The 26,999-nt window shown below is 41.1% G+C and overlaps 1 protein-coding gene and 1 long non-coding RNA gene across 2 annotated transcripts; one reads left to right on the top strand and one right to left on the bottom strand.

Annotated features, from left to right (window-relative positions):
* On the top strand, positions 1-8,927 carry LOC105074763 (histone-lysine N-methyltransferase SETMAR). The gene is made up of 2 exons (XM_010962392.3): positions 1-376; positions 7,385-8,927. The coding sequence occupies exons 1-2, from the start codon at positions 260-262 to the stop codon at positions 8,186-8,188; spliced, it is 921 nt and encodes a 306-aa protein (XP_010960694.1). The 5' UTR covers positions 1-259; the 3' UTR covers positions 8,189-8,927.
* On the bottom strand, positions 7,621-25,080 carry LOC123618916 (uncharacterized). The gene is made up of 4 exons (XR_012499882.1): positions 11,947-25,080; positions 10,317-10,419; positions 7,867-8,059; positions 7,621-7,754 (listed from the first exon to the last, which is right to left on the bottom strand). It is a non-coding gene; the product is annotated as an uncharacterized LOC123618916 (long non-coding RNA).
* Positions 25,081-26,999: the final 1,919 nt, after the last annotated feature.

Here is a 26,999-nt window from a genome sequence, read left to right as displayed (position 1 = left end):
AGGTTTTCTATTTTTTGTGGTGCGTGTGGCTCAAAACAAAAAGCGAGCCAGACCGAAAAGTCAAGAAACGCTGAGGGTCGAGGGAGCAGACGCCCTCACAGGCCACTTGTGAGAGAAAAACTAAGACTCCCATGAGGCAGTGGGGCCCCGGGACCCACGACTCCCAGCTTCCTCTGCGAGGCTCAAGATAGTCTAGGCGGTAGGCGCCTCGCGTCGGAGAGAAACGTACACTAAAGCCGTGGAGAGGTGGCCCTGCGGGATGGCAGCGACTGAGGAGGAGCCTGAGCCCCTGACAGAGCAGCTAGATGTCGCGCGCGGCCTGGAGAATCTGCCTGTGAGCGCGTGGCCCCCAGAGGCGGGGCCAGAGCCCTTCCAGGTAGGGGGCGGGGCTCGGCCGGCCCGGAGGCTGCGCGCGGCCCCGGAGGGGGTCGTGGCCGACGCCGTTTTGCACGAGGCGGGGCTGGGCGGTCGCGGTCGCGGTCGCTGCGCGCGCAGCCCCGAGGGCGGGGCTGGTGTCCTTCTGGGAGAGTGTGGGGCTAGGTGGTTGCGAGGTTAGGTTACATGGTCGTAGATCCGCGGTTGATTATCGTGCGTCACGTTGTTCCAGACTTCCCGACCTTTTTTCTTACCTAGTTGCACAGCTGTTTGCGCTCGAGCATAACTCTTAAATTCACAGATTTCGATCTTTATCTTAGCGTTCCGCAGTGACCTTAACAAGAGTATTCTCTTTTCTGCCCTTAACTAGCAGTTATTTCCTTGAAGGCAAAACCAGAGGTTTCGTGAGGTCCCTTGGAAAGAGGCGTGAGAATCTTGTTCTTTGTCCTGGTTCTGTCCCCAGAACTCGCTGAGATCCAGGACAAATCACTTGCCTCTCTGGTCTCAGGTGTCTCGAAAATAAGGCATGGGACCTATTAACGGATCTTAGCCTGGTGACATGATGAAAAACTCAGCCCCTAGAGTCAGACTTAGTTGAGGTTTCCCTCATGTGAGCGTTCTGGCAAATTATCAACTAGCCTCAGCTAAGCCTTAGAGTCCTCCCGTGTGCAGTTAAAATAACAGTACCTCTCTCCAGACTGCTTTGAGAATTACAAGTAAAATACAGTTCCTGGTGCTGAAAGAACTCAATAACTGTTTACTACAGTTATTACCTCAAAGTCCTTTCTCCTCCAACTTTCTCACCCCTCTGAGCTTGGCCTGCCTAAGGAACAAGAAATGACAAAACAAAAAACAAAAAAATCAGGATGTTGGAGCGGAAAGGAGCACTGGACTCGGTGGTAGGAGAGCTATGTTCAGGGCTCAGCCACCTTAGCCACTTCTCACAGCCTGAGATTTTTCATCTTCACAATGAAAATAATTAAAAATTTATAGCCCTTTTCGCATCCATTATCATTATCAAACCCCGTCTGTCCTTCCTAGGCACGTTGTGAGAATCAAGTAAGATAAAAAATTCAGTAGACGTTTTCAAAGGGAAGAGCAAGATTTTAATGTCAGAAATGGTTATTTTTCCTCAAAGTACATCAGGCAGTTTATGGTTAATAATACAGTTGGCTAGCACCATATTAAAACACTGATCCGTAAAAGCGTGTTCAAGACCAAACATTGCTGGATGCCTGGTCAAAAACATACGTTCTCTTTCTTCAACAAATAATTGGGTGCCTAAAATGTGCCTGGTACAGTGTTAGGCTAGGTATAGAAGATAAAACGGTGACAGTATAATTCCTGCCCTTGAGCTTACAAGAGCAGATAGAAAGCACTTGGTTGCTACAAAAGAGGCAGGTGGTGATGGAGGAAGCGTTGTGACTGGTCCTTATACCTACAGTTGATGGAAATCAGGAGGCTAAGACTCAATCCCATAGTATTCTAGCATCCTGGCTGTATTCACAGCTCTGGGTAGAGTTACAGAAAGAAGACAAGATCCCTTCCTTAAAGAGCTTATAGTTTTACCAAGAAGATAAAACATCCTTGAAACATTTAAATTACGAGCCGAAAAGTGCCTTCAACTAGTTTGCTTCCATATATTTGTGGAGCACAAAACCATTCTTACAAAAGGTCAAAATAGCTTGGTTGCCCCAAACCCTGCCTTCACAGACATATGCACACATAAGGAAACTCAAGGTAGGAATTATTTTGTCTAGTTTGCTTTGCAGTACTGTTGGAAAAGGCAAAAAGAACATTCAAATGTTCAGATTGGAATCAACCACATCATAATGCCATCGGTGTTGAAAGCCAAGTAGAAAATAAACTGATTTTCCTGAAATAAGAGTTGGATCTAGGCATTTTCTCAGGTTTCTGATACCAGCTTAAAATATCCTTTTTAAGATCTCAACTTGGCCTTGACAGGAATTATCTGGCTCACAGTCTCCTAATAGCTGCTTGGAGCAAAAACAAACTCATGGGGCTACAGGCCAAGTACAAAGATTCTTGTAGCTGGTGTTGCAAAACAACCAAAAAAGGAGTGAGGACTTTCATAGCACTTCCTTAAAATTCAGAATCAAGGCCTAGGTTTTAAGCCCAGAATATTGTGAGGTGTCATGTTTCAGTTTCTGGGGCTTCGATACAGAATGTGACTCAGAAAAGTCAAGTTTTCCAATCAAAAGTTATTAAGACTGTTCATATTAAGACTAAAAGTCAAATAATATTTCCTGAGCTATGTGCTCTGTGCCTAGTACTATGGATAGGACCCCAGCCCCCACCACCAGTCCACACCCCAAACCTCATGCCCATGCCTTTCCTTGAGACGTACATTTGTTGGAAAGGTAAGACCTACACATTAGTACAGCTAGAGAACCCTACAATCTCTGCCACTTAGACCCCAAAGTTCATACTGTTAGTAAGTGCAGGTCTAGTTTAGAGAAGGGAGAAATTGTGTATGAGGATGTCTCCTGTTTACATTTTGGCTTCTCGGGTGACCGTTGATTAAAAAAAAATTCCAGTTTTCTGTCAAAAAAAGTTGAAATCTCTACCCAGTTCTTCAAGTATCTGGTTTCTAATGCATTTTGCACTGATCAGTTAGTTTTTCATTTATTGCCAACTCTTGTGTGATCGATTTTGCACTACAATACATACCAGGAAAAAGTAAAATGTATGTTATGGCAACAACCACAGAAAGATAAAAAATCCAGTTCTGCATGTCCTCTTTTGTGTTTTTCTGAGTGGTTCTTTCTAAATCCCAGCATGTGCATACAATAGGCAATAAGGCAGTGTTTACTGATGAATGAAAGCAATCTTCTGGGTCAGCTCTTGGTTCCCCCCCCCCCAAGATGGATAAGTAATGGAGGTAGGAATATAATCATATGGTTTCCCAGACGTAATTTTGGTTTGAATATGTTTAAACCTGGAAAGTTTAACTCCGGAACGTGATTTTTCCACCACCCTACTAGACAGCCTGTGTAATTCATTCTGAACACTTATGTGCCAGCCACTGGAGTCAGCTCTTTCCATGGTTTCCTCTCATTTTTTCCTTCACAGCAACCTGTAAGATAGACAGAAAGAGAATATTTAGAAAGCTTAAGTAATGTGCCAGAAATAGATGATGTTTTAAATATGAAGTCTACAAATAATATCTAGAATAATTTAAGGAAGTGACTATTTTAAAAGTATAAAGTGGCTGACACAGTACAGTGTTACGTTAATTAAGTCTCTTAAGAATCTTCCCTGCCTCAGATACAGGTTTTGGCCTTGTTTTACAGTTCTAACCCAAAGATTAGTAACTCACCTGCTGTGAGTCACAGTGCTAACAAGAGCCTGGTCCTGTATGTGTCTCCTCTAGGACATCCCATGCTCTGCATTAAGAAGTTCTCACCTGCTTGCCCAGGGTTCCAGGACACGGTCACAGTTTTTCTGTCTGGCCTCCTGCACACTTTGCTCTATTCTCACCTCCCAGTTGGAGACCTCATTGCTCATTAGCCATTTCTATCTTTGACTAAATTTTCCAGCCATTTCCTGGAACCATTTCTCAGCTTCCACCCTGGGTCTGTCAGTCAAGACTCATTTGTTTGTGGGAAACATAAATGCAACACAATCGGACTCAGGCCAAAAAAAAAAGGAAGTAATTGCCTCACATAACAGCAAAATCCAGGGGTGGTAACTGTAGGTGTGTCTGGATCAAAGAACTCTCAAGGTGTCATCAGATGTTTCTGTCTCCCATCTCCCCACTTCACATCCCCGGTCGCACACTCAGGCCTTACGTGTGCAGTAGAACTTGGGAGGCCTGGTGGATACACTACAGCTTAGCACCCCAGTGGAGAAAGAATGCCTCCTCCCTAGTTGTTTCAGCAGGAGTCCCAGAACTATATCCCACTGATCTAGCTTAGGTCCTATGTCCATCCGTGAACCAAATACTATTGAAAAGAGCAAGTGATATTCTGATTAGCCAGGTTTAGGCCCCTGTCCAACCTGGACCCCCATCCAAAGCATTAAGACAATAGTGAGCGGGGTTCCCCTGGGAAGACTCAAGGTGCTTTTATCAGAAAAAAAAGAATGGATGCTGCATGGATAAAAACATATGTCCTGTATGGCCACATCCCACAAGCTCTGGTCTCTTCTTGGCTTAGGGTAAGCACAAAAACCCTCAGGGTGACACCCTTTTGGATCAGTTTGGTCCTGGGCTGTGTCCCAGGGAGTAGGGTACAGACTATGGAAAGAGTGTTACAAATTGGGAGCATTTAAACTCATGTCAGCTCATTCCCAGTTTGTAACACATTTAACATTATTAGCTTTCTGATACTCAAAATTTCAATTTGCATGGCTTATAAATATTTGAATAAAATGTCAGACCGATGATACCAGTTTATTTCTGAAAAGAATAACTTTTCAATATGTAGTCAGATACCTGAAAAGATGGATAATTACATAATGATATGTTCAACTAGACTACCGTTTTCAAAAGACTTCTTGAGTATAGCCAATTTTTCTAAATCAGGTAAAATATCCTGTAATGGCATTTAACCAACCTTTTATCGAGGAGAAAATGGAAACATATGGAGATAAAATAATTTGTGATGATTATCAGTATCAGGGTCAATGATTACATCCATAAAGGGAAATATATATATATATATATATATTCTATTTAAACAGGAAGTTTATCTAGAAGTCTCTGTTATCCTTCGGAAAGTATTTTCAGCTTATTTGGAGTCAGCTACCATTTGTAATCTAGGCCTTTAAAGGATCTTAGATTGTGCAAAAAGTTTAAATTGCAGAATTTTAAAAAATGTATTGCTAGATTCTCCAAAATCTTATTTTAAATGTATAAGTAAAAATAAGCAAATAATAGTATTTTTTCCAAAAAGTACTTATCCATATGCAAATAAGTTCAACAGGGAATAATATGCTCTCCTGGTTAGAAAACTGCAGTTAAGTCAGACTTGATTTTAAAAGATGTTTTCAGCATTAAAAAAAAAAAAATCACCTTAGAATTTAGTGATTTCTGTAGTACATTAAAAATATATGCACCTTTAAGAACAAATCAATTGAAAAGAATTCTTCATGAAAAGTTTAACAAAGTGATAGTAAAGTCTTCATTTTGCAAGTACTTAAAATGTCTCCGTAACCATTTCAACGTTGCCTCTTAAAATCTGGAAGTAGTTTCCATATAAGACAGCAGTCATGGAATTTGACTGATGGAGCATCATTTACCAAGCCATCCTTTATCCTTTTAGGACATCTCTGCTAAGCTAAAGCTGTAAGAACTGACACAAACAGGAGAAGCTATTTCTGCTGTCCACCCCCAAATCACCTTTTAAGCAGTATTGGTCTTCCCCCGCAGGTACGCCCACTCACCATCCTCATCTTTCACAGGAGGATGTCATTCCTTCCCCCCAGCTCAGCGTTTTTAAAAGTACAGGATTTTGCACCTAACTGCATAGCTCCACCGAGGCCGCCACAGGGAGTACAACTACCCGCTGCTCAGTATTTTTCCTGAAGTTTGGCCTGGAGACACAGTATTAATGGAGATACGCAGCTCAAAGGCTCCTCTAAATGCACTAAAATCTATCTCTGTAGCAAAGCTCTGCGACTGGTCTCTTTCAGAACTGCTCGTACTGACTCGCTGCAGCAGCATGCCAACAGCCTTTACTGAGGGGCAGGATGAACGAAGTGAAAAACAGCCAGTGAAACTCTTTCCTGGAAGAGAACGGTTTAGACAGACTCTTTGGTGAAGTTTCTCTCCCGTCTCCATGTTGGAAAAAGTCAGCGCCTCTAAGCAGTGAGATTGCTCCTTGCAGAGAGTGCAAGCCCTTCATGTAATCATATTAACCGCTTAGATGTGGCTGCTCTCAGGCAGAGCCAGATCCACTTCTGCTACACATTCAGTGTGGCTAAGCTCGCTCAACTAGTTGGATCTTATTTTTCCCTTCACCTTACCTATTTTTCATTTCTCTTACCTCTCTGTAAGCCTCATTAAATCCTTTTTTGGAACAAAGCGAGTATAAATAAATGAATTAGGTTCCATATAAGCAAGAGAGAGAGTTTAATCTTCAGGGTATGAGAATGTGCTTTATTTTTCCAGTGAGGAAATAACCAGAGGTCAGGAAATAACATAGATTTTTTAGACTTAGGACTTACTTTTCATAAGATTTTGTTAATGTGACATTTTGAAAATACAGGTATCTTTAAAAGACAGAGAAACCTTTTGGTATTATCCCTTTCTCATTTAATAAGAACAGGATTTCTTTACATGTATATAGTATATCTACAATAAATTTAAATATCTATTAATATATGTAATAAATACAAGTTTTAGAATTCTGTCTGCAAGGTTTTTTTTTGCCAAATTTCTGCTTTTAACATTGTGAAGACTCAAACAGAACTATCAGGTAGCAGCATTTTTTAAAAACATGAGAGAATAAAAATTTAGATAATCTTCAAATTAAAAAATTCTGTAAAAAAAAATCAACGGAAGACTCTCTCCCAAAGGCCATTTTTCATTGATTTGTCATTTATGACTTTCTTATTCCCAAAAAGGATCTGAGGTAACTCATGATAAAAACACATATGCATTTGTATAATCAGATAAGAGGTCAAAAGCCAAGGAGAAGACACTTAACTTCATTTGAAAATGAAATTCATCACTGATTGTCCTGACATCTAAAGCTAAGAGGGAAACAAAATGGGTTACAAAATTTTCAGTTATCTGACAAGAGGAAAAGTATATAAATTTTTCTTACTGTTACTCCAATACCTAAAAGGAAACCACCAAATTTTAAATCTAAGAATTTATTTTTCAAATTGGAGGGAGATATTTTTAGAAAATATTTTAATGTATCCTGTCATTTTTGTCTTGTTCCATTTGTTAGAATTAAGAAGTGTCTCAGCCAAAAGCTGCTGAAATACAGATGAAGTATATGGCATGCGGTGCTGACTTACAGTATTTCTATTTTTGTAGTATACTCCTGACCATGTAGCCGGACCTGGAGCAGACATTGATCCCACTCAAATAACCTTTCCCGGATGCATTTGCCTCAAAACCCCCTGCCTCCCTGGTACTTGTTCCTGCCTCCGTCGTGAGAAGAACTATGATGATGATTTATGCCTCCGAGATGCAGGATCGGAAGCAAAGTATGCTGAGCCCGTTTTCGAATGCAATGTCCTGTGTCGGTGCAGTGACCGCTGCAGGAACAGAGTGGTCCAGCGGGGTCTGCAGTTCCACCTCCAGGTGTTCAAGACGGATCAGAAAGGCTGGGGACTTCGCACCTTGGACTTTATACCAAAAGGACGGTTTGTCTGTGAATATGCTGGCGAGGTTTTAGGGTTCTCTGAAGTACAGAGAAGAGTTCAGTTACAAACAATACACGATTCGAATTACATCATAGCCATCAGGGAACATGTCTGTAATGGGCAGGTAATGGAAACATTTATTGATCCTACCTCTATAGGAAATATTGGAAGATTCCTTAACCACTCTTGTGAGCCAAATCTGTTGATGATTCCTGTCCGAATTGACTCGATGGTACCAAAGTTGGCACTTTTTGCAGCCAGAGACATTCTGCCAGAAGAAGAACTCTCTTATGACTATTCAGGAAGATTTCTTAATCTAGTGGATTGTGAAGACAAAGAAAGGCTAGAAGACAGGAAATTAAGGAAACCTTGTTATTGCGGTGCCAAATCATGTGCTGCGTTCCTGCCTTATGACAGTTCACTGTATTGTCCCTTAGAAAAGCCAGATGTGAGTGAGGAAGGAAGTGTATAGGAGAAACACGTCTGACCTCTCAGTGGAAGAGAATGAGAAGGGATGGAGCATGTTGGGCTCAGCCCTCTTTGGGTTCCCCTCTTCCAAGCAGCTTACCCTCGAGGTGAGTCTCTGCTCTGTGGTAAGCAGCTTGCCCCTCACTAGAGGGGACGCCAGTGGTGGTCTAGCTTCTACTGCTGCCTGGCTGTGTAAGTTTAACTCAGGAATGTGGCAGAGACGGCAGGTCGTCCAGCAGTTACTCTCACTCCCCTTCTATCAGAGAATTCTCAGGTTTTAGCTGGCTACATGGCAGCCCAGAATACTCACTTTTCCTACTTAGATGTGGCTAAGTGACTGTGTTGTAGCTCGTGGGACATAATGGAAAATGATGTGTCCTTAAATGGAGATATCCTTCCCTTAACCCCTCTTTTTTCCTCTTGGCTGGAATGTACACATGATAACTAGAGCTGGTCCATACTAGACCCCAGAACAACCTTGGAAAAGGAAACCATGCACAGCAAATGCAAAAAATGGAAAGGAGTCTGGGGCTGTATATGTGGACTGCTCTAGCAGCCCTGATCTGACATGTCTGGACTTTTAGGTGAGAAATAGTCCCTTCCTCACTTATGCCACTATTATTTTGAATTTTCTAGTACTAGCACCAAACCTCATCAATGATCCAAGGAAAGCCTTGTGTCTGTATACCTAAGTCTTGCTTTCCAATCAGCTTTATCAGGAATAAAGCTTATATTTTCATTTCTGTCTGACTCCTGCGTTTTATTTCTCACTTGTTTCTAAACACGAATCAAGGAAAAGGGCATGATTAATTATCACCTGGTAAAACCCTAATAATTACCACCAATAGTGAAAAATTTAACCATGAGAATGACTTCCATGTATATAAGCAAAAATCATAAAAAGAAACAAACTATAAAATTTTTGCTATATATTTGGCTGTACTCCAAGGCTTGTGAGGTTATGCTTCAAAACATCAAAGAGCCTCACTTCTTTTATTAACAACATGAAAATAACCCTATGAGCATCACCAAAGGGAGTGGAAGTTTTGTAATTCTATTTAAACTTCTGGAGAGGCAAAGACCTCTAACTTCCCTCCTCAAAGCAAGGATGTTGCAAAAACAAACTTACTGTGGAAGTTTATTAGACTTTTTCAAAGCTAAAGTAATTACTTTAGGCCTTATTATTTCTTAGGCCCTATAATTTCTTTTCTAGTACATTTAAACTCTACCACCAGGAGATTCTGCACTTTAAAAGTACAGGGACCCAAGTGGGGAGGGTACAGCTCAGTGGTTGAATGCATGCCTAGAATGCATGAGGTCCTGGGTTCAATTCCCAGTGCCTACATTACAAAAATAAATAAATATAAACCTAATTACCTCCCCCCATTAAAAAAAAAACTAAAAAAAAAAGTTACAGGGACCCATACTATATAGATAACACTCTACTCCTGTCTGATACCCTAAGTAGGATAGTTGTACCCTGCAAGTGAAAGAAATGTATGGTGTGTGAATTACAGCTCACCAAAGCTGTTAAAATAATAAGTATGTTAGGGTTTGCGTGTTCACATAACATTATCAGGAATGGCTCCATGTGAATAGGTGATACTAGAGTACACAGAAAAGTGCCCCAAGCTACAAATGTGCAACATCTAAAACAGAACAGATTTTCCCCCACACTAATCATTCCTCCCTGCCAACCTTCCTCTCTAACTTTGATTCCTCTGAAGCAGTCCTGCTTTTTTTGATGCAGCTTGTATCCCTCATTTTAAAATGGCCTTTCTCCCATCATTCAAAAGTCCACAAATGACAAATGCTGGAGAGGCTGTGGAGAAAAGGGAACCCTCCTACACTGCCGGTGGGAATGCAGTTTGGTGCAGCCACTATGGAAAACAGTACAGAGATTCCTCAAAAGACTAGGAATAGACTTACCATATGACCCAGGAATCCCAATCCTAGGCATATATCCAGAAGGAACCCTACTTCAAAAAGACACCTGCACCTCAGTGTTCATAGCAGCACTATTTACAATAGCCAAGACATGGAAGCAGCCTAAATGTCCATCAACAGATGACTGGATAAAGAAGATGTGGTATATTTATACAATGGAATACTATTCAGCCATAAAAACTGACCGCCATTTGCAGCAACATGGATGTTCCTGGAGAATGTCATTCTAAATGAAGTAAGCCAGAAAGAGAAAGAAAAATACCATATGACATCGCTCATATGTGGAATCTAAAAAAAAAGAAGAAAAAACATAAATACAAAACAGAAACAGACTCATAGACATAGAATACAAACTTGTGGTTGCTGGTGGGGGGGGGTGGGAAGGGACAGACTGGGAGTTCAAAATTTGTAGATAACTTACAGGCATATATAGACTAGATAAACAAGATTATACTGTATAGCACAGGGAAATATATACAAGATCTTGTGGTAGCTCACAGTGAAAAAAAAATGTGACAATGAATATATGTATGTTCATGTATAACTGAAAAATTGTGCTCTACACTGGAACTTGACACAAATTGTAAAATGACTATAACTCAATAAAAAAAGTTTTAAAAAAATTTTAAAAAAATAATAAAATAAAATGGCCTTTCTCCTCCTCTCAAGCTTTTCTAGTAACTGAGTTCTTTCAGATGCAATAAGGAAATGATCAGAAGGCAAATGAGAGGCTCACTGCTGGATTCTGCAGATACGCCTTCCTTCTTCAGCCCTTTGCCTACTGAGTGTCACCGTCTGTGAATCAGAGACACTCCAGTGAGGACAAGAGCAGCGTCTGTTCCAGAGAGAGAACTCACTGACCCTTAGGATTGTTTGGTACTTATGCACAAGTTCATTCTTAAATCGCATGAAATCCTGGAAATCAGACTCCTAAAGTAAGAGCTGAAGACTCTGTTCCAAGTCTTTTCTAGGCACTGAGTTAACCGCATTTAGTTTCTTGCTGTGTTCCTAAGAAAGCTGACACTTCTACTTTTGAGAGCAAACATTAAAAGATATACTTCTGCTTGACTATTATCCTAATATAAAAAATACATAAAATTTTATAATTATAAATTACTGTAAAATTAGAATTTTAAAAGGTATCATGTGTCTTCATGGAATTAAGACATTCATAGAAAATAGCTCTGAATTCAGTTTCCACTGACTTCACTAAGAATCTGGAAATGTGTACTTCAGAAACTGTTTTGGCCCAAGAATAATAAAGATCATACTTGGAGAACAAAGCTTTTCAAATCTGCTTTTTAAAAAAATTATTTTTTTAAATTTCAAATTAATATTCACAAACTATCAGTGGCTGATAGATTTTATTCTTGGCTAAATGGAAAATTTTGCCTTAATTGAGAGGAATATTCAGAGATTATTTCTTTCTCCCTCTGGTTTCCAATATTAAGCCCCAATACTGGCTAGCTCTAAAGTATAAGGCAGAGAGTGGATTAACTATATCAACAGGAGACTAACTTGCACAGAACAGAGGATTTTATCATAAACTCAGAAAGATCTCATTAAAAAGGGTATCTCCCTAAATTGTTTTCATTCCCTTGAGTGTTCAAATAGTGTTTTCTTTGTGTAATACATTCCTTATTACAGCTCTGCTACTCTCCAGTGTGTTAGTATTCAGCAAGTTACAGAACCTGTCTGACTCTGAATCCCCTTTTCTGGATATAGCATTATTGGGAGGATCAAATGAGCTAACTTTTGTAGAGGGTTTAAACAATGACATGCATTAAGAGAGAAAGAATCAAAAAGACAACTTACCAGTGTTGAGAAGGATGTGGAGAAACTGGAACCTTCATAAACTGCTGGTGAAGCTGTAAAACTGCACATCTACTTTGTAGAGCCATTTGGTTAGTTCCTTAAAACGTTATACACACAGTAGGCCATGTCCCAGTAACTCCATCCCTAGGTATAGACCCAAGAGAAATGAAAACATGTCCCACAAAAACTTGTATGTAAACATCCATAATGGAATTATTCATAACAGCCAAAAGCAGACACAACCCAAGTGTCCGTCGACAGATGGATGAATAAACAAATGTAGTAGCCATATCACACGATGTTATTCAGCCATTAATAAAAAGGAATGAAGTACTGACACCTGCCACAACATGAATGAACCTTGAAAATATTACGTTAAATGAAAGAAGCCAGCACAAACAGGTGCATGTTGTATGATCCCATTTATGTGCAATGTCCAGAGTAGGCAATTCCAGAGAGACATAAAGTAGATTCATGGTTGCCAGGGGCTGGTGGAGAGGGAGGTATAGTGATTGCTAATGGATTCGGAGATTCATTTTAGGGTAAATATACTAAAAACTACTTCCAAGAGGTGAGTTTTATGTTATGTGAATTACATCTCCATAAAGCTGTCATAAGAAGAAGATACAGGTGCCTCTCACTTGGAAACTGGTAACCTGTAACTCTGAACATTCCTCTCAGGAATAAACACTCTCAGGTCCCAGGGAAATGCTTCTCCACTTGCTTTACGTCCTCAAAGCAAAACATGACCGCGCCTAATGCTGTGATTTTTTTTGCAGCCATTATCACGGTCAGAGGTGGACCCTGCCTCGGAGGGCAGTGAGAGGAGGAGTGCTTAGTCTGGTAAGAACATAGCTGAATTAATCTATCAGATCCTTCCTCTCAGCATGAATGCAATTCTTAAATAACAAGGTACAGTTTCCTTGTCGTAGTGAATATCAACTTTCTTGCTTCTCTTTCTGATGGAGTTTGTGTTTCCAGAGGTGCTCCTGAGTTAGCACAGTATTCATTACAATTGCCCATGGAGACAGAAATATGTTGCAATATTAAGCAATTCATATCACTTTTAAATTTGTAGATGTGTGGGTCTAGAAGTTTGATATTGGTTAGTTCACACTGCTTGGTTCTCATTACACTACATTTAAGAGATAGTTAAAATGACAATGTAAGTGAGTAGTTTATGTGATGAAATTAACATTTTCTGCAATAATTCATTGGATATGATCCCATTACAATGTTTGGACATGATAAGTAAATTTCATGATTTATTTTCAACTCTGTCTCAGCACAGTAAAGCTTTCTCAAATTGAAATTAATAAAAAATGTCAGAAAGCTACACTGACTCAAAAAAGATGGTCTCACTTGGGAGCTTTGTGAACAGAACATCAACTATGTGAAAATCTTGTTTACAACAGCACAATTTATGATTTTACTGAAATAAAGATAAGAAAAATTGATTTTTTGTAATAAATATGTAAAAAAGTATGACTCACAAAAGTCATGATTTTATCATTCATCCAAACATTGCCAACTCAGCTGGATGCCCAGGAATGAGCAAGGATAACTGAACTAATCATATTTGATATTTTGCCAACATCAGTCATTTAAAGCCGTAACTTTATACATGTTTTCCATTCTTGTGGTTGTGAAGACATTTTTGTCGGACTTGATTTATAACTTTTAAATATTTCTACATATTGCCTGCGGCTCTCCCACAAGCTGTCCTGGCCTCAACGCTTATAAGGGAGGAAACTAACTTCCCTAGCAAGGCTCTTATGGGACTCACATAAAATAATGGATTTATTAAAGTACTATATAAATTTAGTTATCATTACAGGCATATTTCTCGGTTTGCACTGTGCTACCCAGAACAGAACACACACATGTTGTATTATTACAGAGGTTGTCTTTGGTTACATCAAGATTCATTTAGATTCCATATAATAAGTTTTTCTTGGTGGTAAGTGTCATGGAAGTAATAGAATAAGCTCCCAAAGGAGGTCTGTTAGTCATTTAAATAAAAGGACACCTGTCTTTGATGATTTAATTAGAGCCAGATTATAAGCAGAATCTGAAGAACATCCTCAGAGGTCCCTTCTACTTTATAACATTTGGGATTTCCCTGGGATAACAATCCTTGCTATTTTTACATTTGTTACTCAGTTAACTGCATTACTTTTTGCCTCACTGCCCAAAGCTACGAGTCATCTGTGACTCTTCCTCCTCCTTCCCATAACTAGTCACCAACTGCTATAAATTCCCTGCCCTACACATCTCTCAAATCTTTTTCATTTTGCCCCATTATTGTTTTATACCATGCTTCCATCATTTCTTCCCTGCAGCAGCTTCTCTACATCTAGCCTCACCACCCCCACAGAGCATCCTCTGCCTTTAAACCCTTCAGTCACTGCTCATCACACTCAGGATGGAGCCCAAACTTCTCAATATGACCTGAAGGCCCCCGTCTACCTCTCCACTTCATCTCTCACTCATCTTCTCACTCTGACTCCAGCTTGAAAAGCCACTCTCTCACCCTTACCTTTACAAAGGTGTTTCCTTCTGCAAGAAGCTTAAATAAGCAGGTTGCTTAACTTTGCCTTCAGGGAGCATTAGAAGATGTGTGTGTGTGCAAATAAGCACTCATTTGCATTAAAGTGAATATTACAGAAATTTCCAGTTCAGTGTGTCCAAAATGGTCAGATACTGGCAATTTTATATGGTTCTATTTTATGACCCAAATCATAACTCTTCATCTTGTTTTAAGGAAAGATCTGATGGTCGGTAGAAGTTGTGTAAATTAACATCACTAAAATACTTCTGTAATTCTACAGGACTCCCAATAAAACGCTGTTAAACACCCCCCCCCCCCAGAAAAGATGGGGTGTGTGTGTGTGTGTGTGTGATTTTAAACTGTTCTTACCCTTGCCTTCTTTGCAGAATACTCTGGATTTTCGTTTTGGATGTTAAGGCATTCTTACACTCCATCTCCTACCTGCTTGTTTACATGGCTACTAGGCAGCTAAAATAACAAGAGAGCCAGCAATACACCTTATTTTATTTCCCTGTCTCTTCTTCCTTCCTTCCCTCCTTCTCCTGTTTCTGTTTGCTGCTAGCTGGCTGGCCATCACTTCCATCAGCTTGCTGTCTCCTTGTCATTCATCTCCCTGCAGCCACCTGCCCAGCCCAGCCCTCACTACCAGATCTCCATGGTTGAACTGGGAGAATACAAATTACTCGATATGCTGTAATACCATCCCTGCTGTGTACTGCTTTGCTAACTTAGGTGAGTCGTCTGGTCCAGGCATACTCAGCGCTTCCTGTTTATAAGGGGAGCCAGTTACAAAGTGCTGATGCAACTAACTGCAACCCAACATGTCCCACGGCCTCTGCTCACCATGTCCCCCTCTGACCAGCCCACACTCCACCCGCCCTCCTCCACCCTTGGACCACTTCTGTCTTCTTTTTCTAACCTACCATCACCTCAAAGCACTTGTGCATAGTAGGTGGACACAGTAAAGTGCTTCCAAACAAAGCTAAGACGTATTTCTCCTACCCTGTATTTCAACATAATTGAAGCCCCTTAGTCAGGGCTTCCTTTTACCCTCAAGGCAAAATGGGTTTGCCTTTGTGGTTTATTTTGGAAGTGTTTGCTTGCTTGCCAGTCTGTTTCTCCTGCCTTCCCCATCTCTTGAAAACAACCTCTTCCCCTTTTTCTCTCCAGTAACAAGCCTACCTCTTCCATACCACCCCCAGTTGTACACTCATCAGAATGCATTCTCAACTCTTTCGAGGGTGGAAATCAAGAATGGCTCAAAGACTAATCTGCTAGCTCCCCACTTCCTAATCAGGCCTCAGGGTAAGTTCTGCTCAAGCTGCTTTCCTCCCTCAGGACATCTCCCACCTCCAACACTTCCACCCCTCCCTTCATTGCTTAATGACTTCTTTCCCATCCTTCTTTCAAGTCTCAACACAAGCCCCTCTTCCCCTGGGAGGCATGTGTTTAGGTTCCTTGGGAGGAGATTCAGGAAGGTCGGAGTCAGGGAGATTATGAGAGGGTGCTGTTGGGATTAACACCTGCGGAAAGGAAGGAAAGAAAGCAGACCAGGCAAAGGAGAACTTGGGCTGTAATGAAATCTCAACAAAGACCACAGCCAACCCACGAAGAGCTCTGAAGCCGAGGTGGTCTTGCAGGGTTGCCTCTACTAGTTGTGGTGAGAGGTAGAGCCTTAATAGTTCTGCATCAGCCAGTCACTGGATGCCACCTGCCTCTGGAAAGGGGCATGGTCCCGGGTGAGAGGGCTGACAGCACTCTGAGCAGCTGGAGGAATAACTTCTTCACTCCTTCAGAGGGGTGTGGGCAGAATGCACAGCATTCACTAGTGTTCCCAAATTTCAGCACCAATCAGAATTATCCAGAGGACTTATTAAAACACAGATTGCTTGGCCCAAATCCCAGAGTCTTTGATTTAGTAGATCTAGGATAGGGCTTGAAAATCTGCATTTCTAAGAAGTTTCCAGGTGATGCTGGTGATGCTAAGCTGGGGACCACACTTTGAGGATCACGACACAACACACTGTAACCACATAAAGCCGTGACCCAGATAACTTCTGACCATTCACGCTGCTCTTTCCACTTGCTGCCTTGTGCTATGTGATTTCTGCATGTCATCTTTTTGAGTCTCATCCTTTTGGGAACACCAAGTTCTAAAGACCATATTATTGTTTATGTTTATTATGGACTGAATATGCCCCCACCCAAAAAAAATTCATACATCAAAGCCTTAAGTCCCAATGTGATGGTATTTAGAAGTGGAGCCCTTTGGGAGGTAATTAGGTTTAGACAAGGTCAAAGCGGGGGACACTCAGGATGGAATTAGTGCCCTTATACGTAGAGGAATTTCTCTCTCTCTGTCTCCCTCTCTTCCTCTCTCCCTCTTCCTCCCCCCCTCCCTCTCTATCCACATCTCTCCCTCTCCACTAGCACACACCACAGAAAGGCCATGTGAACACACAGAGGGAAGACGACTGTCCATTAAGCCAGGAAGAGAGCCTCAGCAGGCACTGACCAGCGGGCACCCTGACCTGGGGCTTCCCGGCCTCCGGAACTGTGAGACATCCCTGTTGTTTAAGCCACCCAGTCTATGGTGTTTTGTTAGAGCAGCCTGAGCTGACTAAGATAATATTCTTCCTGAAAGTAAATGGAAAGCCACTGGCAGAGTGTGAGCAGAATTACTTATATTTCAAAAAGAAATGGCTGTAATGAGGAGAAGTGACTTGGGTTGGAGGACGGAGGGGTGTTCTGAGAGAGGATTCAGGTGGACCACTTAGGAGACGGTTTAGAGTTGTCCAGGGGAGATATGCAGTTTGGACTACTGAAGATGGGGGAAAATAGATTAGAGGGATATTTAGGAGGTAGAAATGACAGGAGCTGGAGAGGGTCTAGACGTGAGAGATGAGAGACAGGGAGAGGTCAACAATGACACTGCAGGGGAAGAAGAGGGTGGGAAGGGATAAACTGGGAGTTCAAGATTGCAGATACTAACTAATATATATAAAATAGATAAACAAGTTCATACTGTATAGCACAGGGAACTATATTCAATATCTTGTAGTAACTTATGGTGAAAAATATGAAAATGAGTATGTGTATGTTCATGTATGGCTGAAGCATTATGCTGTACACCAGAAAGTGACACAACATTGTAAACGGACTAGACTTCAATAAAAAATATATATATACAAAAATAAATAATTAAAAAATTTTTTAAATTAAAATTAAAAAAAAAAAAGAATGACAGTGCAGTTTCTGGGATATGCAACTGGATGTACTGAGGCACCATTTCCTAAACACTACAAGAGAAACAGCATGCAGGGCCAAGGCTCTCACACACACAACTTCTACAAATATGGAGGGTTTGTTTATTTCCCAAAATTGCACATGCTTAAAAAAACTCACTAAGATGCTTCTTTTTTTGTCTTCTTCCACATATATATATAAATATATAAAATATATACATAAATATATAAAAATGAGTTTTCCATACAATATTCCCAGTGTAAGGGGACAGATGTGATGCAGCCTTTCTCTTTAGGAATGCTTCTTTGATTATTTGACCATCAAAAACCAATTTAAAGTCTCATAAGAGAACACCTTGTTCTGAAGTGCTGTATTCAAAAGCAGCAACAAAGAACATCGCGTGGGCTGGCGCTGTTACCAGAAAGCACCTCGGCATCCTGCCAAAGATGTTCCCCCACCTCAGACATGTGCTCTGGCCATTCTGATGACAACATATGAGAGAGGCTAACAGGAGGGGTGACATAAAGGAAAATATGATTGAATCATATAGACATTGTGGTTCAATCCAAGCTACCTCCTACCACAACGCAGAGGTGCTTAGAATAATGATTCTTCTGGCACATTAAGGGCATCTTGGTGTTTTAAAAGTTTTTCCCACTTAGCAGGGATGGTATAGCTCAAGTGGTAGAGCACACGCTTAGCCTACATGAGGTCCTGGGTTCAATCCCCAGTATTTCCTCCAAGAATAAATACATAAGTAAACCTAATTACCACCCCCCCCACCAAAAAAACAATAATAAAATTTTTAAAAGTTTTTACCACTTAAATCAGTTTTTATTATTCTTCCCGTTTAAATTAGTTTTTACTACTTTTTTTAGAGTGTATCTTTAAATAATTTTAATACTTAATGTTTAGTATTTTGTGGAGTATATTTTAACATGAGAAGGTTGTAGAAAATGAATGTGCCTCATGTTAACTTTGTGTTCACTTCAAAAACATGGGTAACATCCTGCAGGACCTTTTAGATCTACGCTTTTCTCCCTCTTTCTACCTTTTTTAAAAAATTGAGATATATGTGACATGTAGCATTGATAATTTTAGATGCACAATGTGTTGATTTGACACATCTGTGTACTGCAGTATGACTACCACCATAGCGCCTGCGGACACCTCCGTCACGTCACAGAATTACCAGTTCTTCTCTGTGGTGAGCACATTTAAGATCTAGTCTCCTAGCAACATTGACGTATATAAGACAGTATCGTTGACTGTAATCACAGTGCTGTGCATTAGATCCCCAGAACTTACTCATCTTCCAACCCTAGACTTTATCTTTTAAGATTTAGGAGCCTCTTTCTTGCTCTGCTATGAATGAATATATAGCTTTTGTTTCTTTTTTTTATTATGATGCCAGATAAAAAATAGGGATCTTTTCTTAATTTAGGAGATTTATAAGGCTCAAAGCAAGGGAGACTTTTTGGCACCGATCATTTGAAATGACTTAAGACATAGGTTTCATTAGGCATTTGTTACTGGATAGAGATCAAATGGATCTCTTCACTTTATTTATTTATTTATTTTCCTTTATAAAGATTCTCTTTTTTTTCTTTCTTTTTTTTCCCCCAATACATCTATACTTTTGTGGCTGGTTAGACACCTTGCCCACCTCCCCCAACACTGCCACAAAATATCTAGGGTGATACCAAATGCTATTCACACTTTTTTTTTTAAACTAAGAAGAAATTCAGTTGGAATTCTCCAACAGAAGTTTCAGCTTTTTCATTTATAAATAGTGCCACTCTGAGGACATACAAGGCAGTAAGTAATAATTTATCCCTTCTCACAAAGCCAACTTAATTATAAGAGTCTTACAGACATTATGGGACATAAATGTGCCAAAGCTCCAGGTTTATACTGCCAAACCCACAGGTCCCAACAAAGAAAGCATGTGCCAAGGGTAACCAAAAGCCCACACACCATCGAGAAGACGCTAGCAGGCTGGCTTGACACCCTCAATTCTGGCTAATACCAAAAACTCAGGTCATCTAGCTCTCTTTTCATTCATAAACGTTTACAAAGCATTGGCTACACACCAGCTTTCCTCCTCCTGCTTCGGTACCACGGAAAGCCTTCTGCTGCTGTTCTCTAAAGGCCTGTAAAGCAAAAGCTGCTGCTTAGATTCGTGCAGCTGGCCTCGCCTTTGGGTTTACTTCACCAGGTACCCCAGTCACAGAATTCAAGAGTGTAGGGTCCTTAAAGATTGTAAAAATGAGGGGTCTACCACGGTTCTATGCACACATTTTTTCAGTCTTGCCTTCCAACTGGTTTATGTCATTCCAGAAGGAAGCCACGAAACACAGCCCACAGCAGAAGCAGCATCCGCCAATGTTTCCACAAAGATGGACACGCCAGTGACTCCCTGGAGCAATTCTAACCTAAAGTCTCGGGCAGAATTTTCCTGACAACGTTCCTCTCCTCCTCCCCCTTAAAGGAGAGTATGATATAAATCAAGTCCTCATCTTACAGATAATGCAACTAAATCTCGCAAGGGGTAAGAGGCCCAGAGCTTAGGGGGTGAGAATGGGGACACTGGGAAGTAGCACATCCCAGGCCTCCTTTTAGCCCCATTCACTCAGTCTTCTGGGGGAGGGCTCAGGAAAGTGCATGCGTGACAGCTCCCCCAAGTACTTCTAACACAACAAGCCAGGCGTGGCCCAGGGACCAGCTCTGAGATCAGATGGAGTAGGAAGAGGGGAAGAAGCAGCTGATGAGACTAGAGTACATGCAAGGTTTCTGACCTTCAGACTATGATTTCTTAACTTTCAGGGGCCATGAGGTCTGAAGCCTCCCCGACCAAGCCATACACAGGAAAGGTCAGAACTATTAGCTCAGAAAGGGGATCCAGATCACCAAACCACAGGGAGAAAAATAACATGGTAATTACATGCAGTGAAGGGGTCACTGGGGATTGTGGGCAGGGGTGGGGAGTGGAAACCATTTACTCCTCAAGCCTGATTTCATTAACAGTGAATCACTTTTGCAGACTGGAGTCACTTGCAATCAAAATTGGACCACTTAGCATACCCCAGGGTTGTATTTCAGCCACAGGGAGCAAGGCATGCTCCAGGGCCGAAGGCCAGATGAAGACCTCAGAGTGACTTCATGCATCTCCTACAGAAGAATTTTCCTACATGGAGCTACCTTAGTTGTTCTCAGATTCGTGTTAGGATTAAGGATCTCTCTCTCTCCCTCTCTCTCTCTCTCTGTGTGGAAATATAAATTGGTACAGCCTTTTTGGAGAGCTGTCAATACCGATCACAATTTAAAATAACCATAAGCTCTGATATAGCAGTTAGACTCCCAGGAATTTATCGTACAGAAAAATACCTGCACAAGCTGGCAGAGACACAAGGAGCTACAAATAGGTTTACTGGAACATTTTTTAACAATAAAAACTGAAAATAACCCAAATATTCATCAACAGGAGAATGCTTAAATAAGTGAATTTAATTAATTCAGCTATCTTAAAAAGAGCTAGACCTATATAGTACTTTCATGGGGTGCACAAAATGTATTCAATGACTAGTTTTTATAGTATGATTCCATTTGGTTCCATATAAACCAAATATAAGTTGAACACATTGTGTATGATTTCTGTGTGCATAAATAGATAAATCATCTGTATTCAATAATACCAATAGACAAACGCAGAATATGTTTATAAGAGCCTAGAAAAAAAAGTCTGGAAAGATACACTTACTGTTGATAGGAGTTACCTACTGGCACAGATTTGGAAGAAGACCAGAATTCACAGAATGAAGGGCTTCTAAAGATACTTGGTGTATTTTTTAGAGTTTCTAGTTTTACCCTATATATTTAATTGCTCATATAATTAAAAAATAATAAAGATTTTTCTAAAGGAACTTGAGGGAGAGTTATTAACAAGATAATTATTAATAAAGGCAGAAGAAATTCAGAAAATAATCCAAGTAAAAAGATGAGAGATCATTCCAGAACCCCTCCTCCCTTCTGCAGGTCAGTCTCCATCGCCATCTCCTCTTTAAAAAGCTAGATATTGGAACAGACAAATACTTCAGAAAAATTTTTCCTATGGAATAAAGGTACGCAACCCCTTATTCATCCCCTCCCCCTAGCCATCCCAAATCCACAGTGCCCCTGAATGAAAGGTTTACCAACTCTGGAGACCATTTGTACAAAAACAGCAAAAAACAGAACCAATCTGACCACTAGAGGGAGAACATTACATATAAAACCACTACAAGTTGCCACAGATGGAGGTACATGGGCTGGTTCCAAGAAACTGTCCAAAGCTAACAGCCCACAAGCAGTAATCAATATGATTCACCCTTAGGTTTGCCTAATATTTCCTGGAGCAAAAAATGTCATTAATAAATATAAAATTACAAATGTGAGTGCAGTTCCCATATTAGTGAGGTTTTTCCCACCCCACCAACCTGAGTATTTACAAATACTCAGAGGCAGATGTGGAGTTGGAAGCTCTTTGGAAACCGCATCTTAAGAAACAAAGCCCAGTTTGCAGTCCCGCGGCAGAGTGAGCGGTAGCGAGAAACAGAATTCAGCCAGTTTCATCAAGACCAGGGGATTTACTCTTTTATCAAGAAAGACCCCCCACATGCTTTCTCAGAGCCCTATTCAACAAGCAAGACACTTTTCCTTTCATTCCTCACACATGACCTCAGTTGTCTTACCAGCTGCAATTTTTTCATGAATTTGTGCTGGTACGGATGAACTGATAATGTACCTTTTGATCATTATTTCCAGCAGATGAGTGTTTCCCATATACACAGCCTTCTCCCACCTCATCCCTTAAAAAAAATCACTTCTTTATGGAAACATGACCGTTTTGTAAAAAGAAGTGGCACTTTCTGGGGGGAAAAAAGGATGAAACACACCTTTTGAAAATGCGTCATCCTAATCTTGGATATCTGAGTGCCACACTGAGAACAATTCAGAACAGATATACCCAGATCACCCTATACAAGTGTAACTTTCCTGCCTTGGCTCTACCTTTTCTGAAAGTAATTCCACTTAACTTTCAAAATCTGAATAACAAATTGATTAAGTAGCTTGCCCAAAGTCAAACATCAAAGCAAGTGGTAGGACAAGAATTTAAACCGAGTCGGTCTGACACCAGAATCCCTGTTCACAACCACTAATCCATTCCACCTCCTCGCTCTCTGCCTTTTATTTCCCTTGAGGCTACCTCTTGCCCCAGTACTCTCCTCTCTTCAATCCACCTCTCCCACTCCAAACCCACAATAAAACTGCGGATCTAGTGATGCAGTGGAGAGAACAGAAGTCACAAAAATGGTGTGAGTCCTGGTTCTGCCTCATTCAGCTGTGGCACCTGGACACCTGCAAACATGGAGTCCTGGTTTCCTGAGTGTACACTGGGAACACTAACCAAAAATAACCAGTTCCTTACAAGATTGCCTATAGATTAAATGAGATCATGTACATAAAGCATTCAGCATAGGGTCTGGCTAGGGGGTACCTCAGGCTATTGACTGGAAGACAAACCAGAAAAGAGAAAGAGGGAGCAATGGCAATTTACAGCACAATGAGGACGAATTCCACCAGGAGAAAGTGAGCTTTCTCTTTGACCTTTCTCACTCGCTTTATGATACAACCACCATCTGAGGGGGCAGACGGTGGACACGCAGGGTCACCACCTCAAGCACAGGCTGCAACAGTGCGGGAGCTTACACCATGGTACCTAATAGTACAAAGCCCTTCTGGGGTGTCCTTCTATATCGGAGTGACTCCAAAGACAGGATTGTTGAGGGCAGTCCGTGCGCAGAACTGTTTCTCAGAGGACCCAACTCCACTATCACTACCTCTGTGAGAAACGTGACAACCCACGGCGGGGCCACCTGCCTGTGCTGCTCTCCAGGGCTCCCCAGGGCTCCTCTCTCTGACCCTCCCCGGTGACTGCCTCAACTAAATTAACGGCGGGTCTTCTTGGGGCCAGGGAAGGAAATTCACCGCGGCATTTAATAGGTCTCCCAGAACAAACAGGAAGGAAATGCTTAACAGATCATTTTACTTTCTCCTGCGGTCATCTAAACTCAATTCTTCCTGACTGTCTTCTGAAGAGATGGAGAAGGGCTGCTCATTATTCCCAAGATGGGTTCAGTCACCATCAAACTCCTAAATCAGCAGTCCCCAAACTTTATGCTCTCAGGACCCCTTTACATGCCTACAACTTATTGAAGACCCCAGATAGCTTTTGTAATGTGGGTTATAGCTAACATTTAGCATCTTAAAAAGTAAGACTTGAAAAATGTTAAAATATAAAAATATACAAGCTCAAATTCTGTGTCAGGCTGCATATCCCATAGCCTCTGGAAAAATCCCACCACATGCTCATGAGATAATGAGAATGAAAAAGGCAAATCACATCTTAATATTATTATGAAAATAGTTTTGACTCAACCCCCTGAATGGGGTCTGCAGACCACACTTTGAGAATTGCTTGTCTCAAAAACCATTACACCAGTCCCTCTGAGTGCTGCCAGGTGCTAAATGATTCTTTCTGGATATCATTTTAAGTTTTAAATCCGCTAATTTACAAGTTAGACTCTAGATCCTGGACCAATAAGCTCAGAGAAGAATTAAATAAGAAGTTATTTAAATGATTTAGCAGAATTACCTAAACAACGACTTTCTAAAACTGAAAAACAAATTAGCACTGAAAACACCACAGAAAACATTAACAGGCTGATCCACATATTATGGGCCAGCAGACTGTACTCCCTCTTCTGTTTTCTCTCTTTTTAATTATTGTTATGCCCGCGAATGACATTTTCATTGGTATTAAACCTGCCAGGGGTTCTGTGTGAGGTAGACAGAAGAGGAGAAGCTTCAGAATGATACAATATACGTAGCAATAACCAGGTCTAATTTTCTCCTTTAGAGAGAACTTGGTGGGTACGATGGAACACATAGCATCAGCATATTTTCAAATTCAAGTATTAACAGAGGTTTGGGGATCAATCACACCAGCTATTTTTTTGGTTGTTGTTATTTCTTTTTTTCTGTTTGAGCCAGAGGTCAAGTTCTGCTTTTAAATTCAGCCTCTTTGTTCTTTCTCCCTCTTAGCCCACTCTGCTGTGTGTTCTAAGCCGAACCCCATGACTGAACAGGACTGTCTGGTTGTACGTTCTGCTCATAACAATCATACTCATAACAGAAACAAGCACCTAGTAAGCACTTACCCAAGTAGTTTGTGCTCAACTCTTTATTTTTGCAGTATCTCAAATCTCCCCACAACCCCAAAAGGCAGGTACTATTATTCCCCGCAATTTACCTGAGAGGACGTTACTTGCCTAAAGGGCGCAAGGTAAGTAGGCGGAGAAGCAGGGAAACATCCCAGATCATCTCATTCCAGCTCTCTCTTCACAGGATGCTAAACTTTCTTTTAAAGAAGATAACAGAAGAGGTTAAAGGGGCATCCTTCCATGCCATTGAAAAGTAAATAAATAAAATTTTATTTGGCAAATGTCTGGAGCAGAGAAAAACTGTGGGCTTCCAAAAAAGCTACCACAAAGGGCCCTTCTTCACAGGCATCAAACTAAACGCAGGTGAAGCTTTTATCAGGGCCACCAGATAAGGAAGGGCTTATCTCAGTTCCCTGGACTGACTGCTAGCTGGTTTCACTTTCCCGCTAAGTGTTGATTCAGAGCTTCTAATGTTACCCTGTTGAGGTGCCAAATTGACGTGCTGGAAGAGGGTTGCGCTGATGGGTCTTCCATTTCCTCAGCAAAGAAAACAAGGAGCTTGTCAACTGTGGCCCAGACCCAGGGGTGGGAAAGAATCCTATCCGACCTTCAATTACTGTGAAATGGAATCACCTTCCTGCCTGACAACAGTGACGAATTCCAAAGGCCCAACCAGCCTTCTCATAATGATGACTCTGGCGTCGATTACCATTTGGGGGTAGATTCAAATCTGATCCGAACCTGAAAAATCCCACCCCTTGGTGCTAATCCCTTCAACTTTCTGATCTTAAATAGGGCAAGTTTCAGTAAAGAGCCCTTTCTCACTTTACAACCTACCTGAATATTATCTGTAATGATTTTGCTTAATCAAAAAATTAATTAAATTCCTGCTTTAATGGTCTAAACACAAGAGTTGAAGGAAGGAATGAGCTGTGGCCTGCTGCCAGGGCCCCTCTGAGGCTCTTGGAGTTAATAATTTCCATGGTGTTTTTAAGCATTTGAAACAACAAAGGCCAGCTTTCACTAATGGCATGACCGATTCTGGCAGAACCTATAAACATGAGGCCTAATCTGGGGTGGTTTGTATTACAGAGAATGAAGTCTTAATAAATAAATGAAACCAACCATCAGGAAACTGACATTTATGCAATTCTCTGGTATTAATCTTCAAACTTAGTAATCAGTGCCAAAGTTAGGGGAAATAAACTGCTTACAGCACAGCTGAGACAACCTATGGCTGTGACATGATTTTAGGTGATTTTAGGTGGGAGGAGATGACTCTCCTAAGGCATTTCTGGGTAGGATGATGCCTGTGCGCAAGCCGCTGCCCTTCCTCCCACTTGGACATTTCTGACTGGTACGTTACCTACTCAGTCACTTTTCAGAAAGAAAGACATGAGATTTTGCGCTCCATGAAATGAATCAACTTTTCATAATACTGGGTTGAAAAGTGGCGCCTCATGGGCTGAATCTGGCTACTGAAGCAATTTATTAGGTCTTCATGGTGTTTGCTTTTTTTAATCTGAATGGGTTGCCAATATTAAAAACTCAGAAGACTCAGAAGACTTCACATGAAGATGCTGATAGCCAGCTACCCTCAGAAACCGGGCGACCAAGCAAGTCTGGGCCCGCACTTCCGCGTGGCAGCCATGGGAGAGCAGGGCGGAGGCGGCGCCTGCAGAATGGGCGTCACTCACACTCAGCCTGCCTCTCGCCTGGTACGTGTTCCCACCAGAGCCAGGATCTGCACCGCCTGCCTTCCTCCTAACAGCTGCGGGGAGGGTACAGCTCAGCATGCTCAAGGTCCTGGGTTCAATCTCCAGTACCTACACTAAAAAATAAAATAAAAAATTAATTAAGAATACATAAAGAAACCTAATTACCTCCTAATACCCAGCCTGCATGTTAACTCCCTGATGAGAAATACTGGCAATGGTAAGGTTAGTATGTGCTGGAAGGAAGGAGGAAGAAATGCATGCAAAATATTATTGTAT

This window comes from Camelus bactrianus, chromosome 17 (genome assembly GCF_048773025.1).
Source record: "Camelus bactrianus isolate YW-2024 breed Bactrian camel chromosome 17, ASM4877302v1, whole genome shotgun sequence".
Classification (NCBI taxonomy): Eukaryota; Metazoa; Chordata; class Mammalia; order Artiodactyla; family Camelidae; genus Camelus; species Camelus bactrianus.
This window is presented reverse-complemented; position numbering and strand designations above follow the sequence as displayed.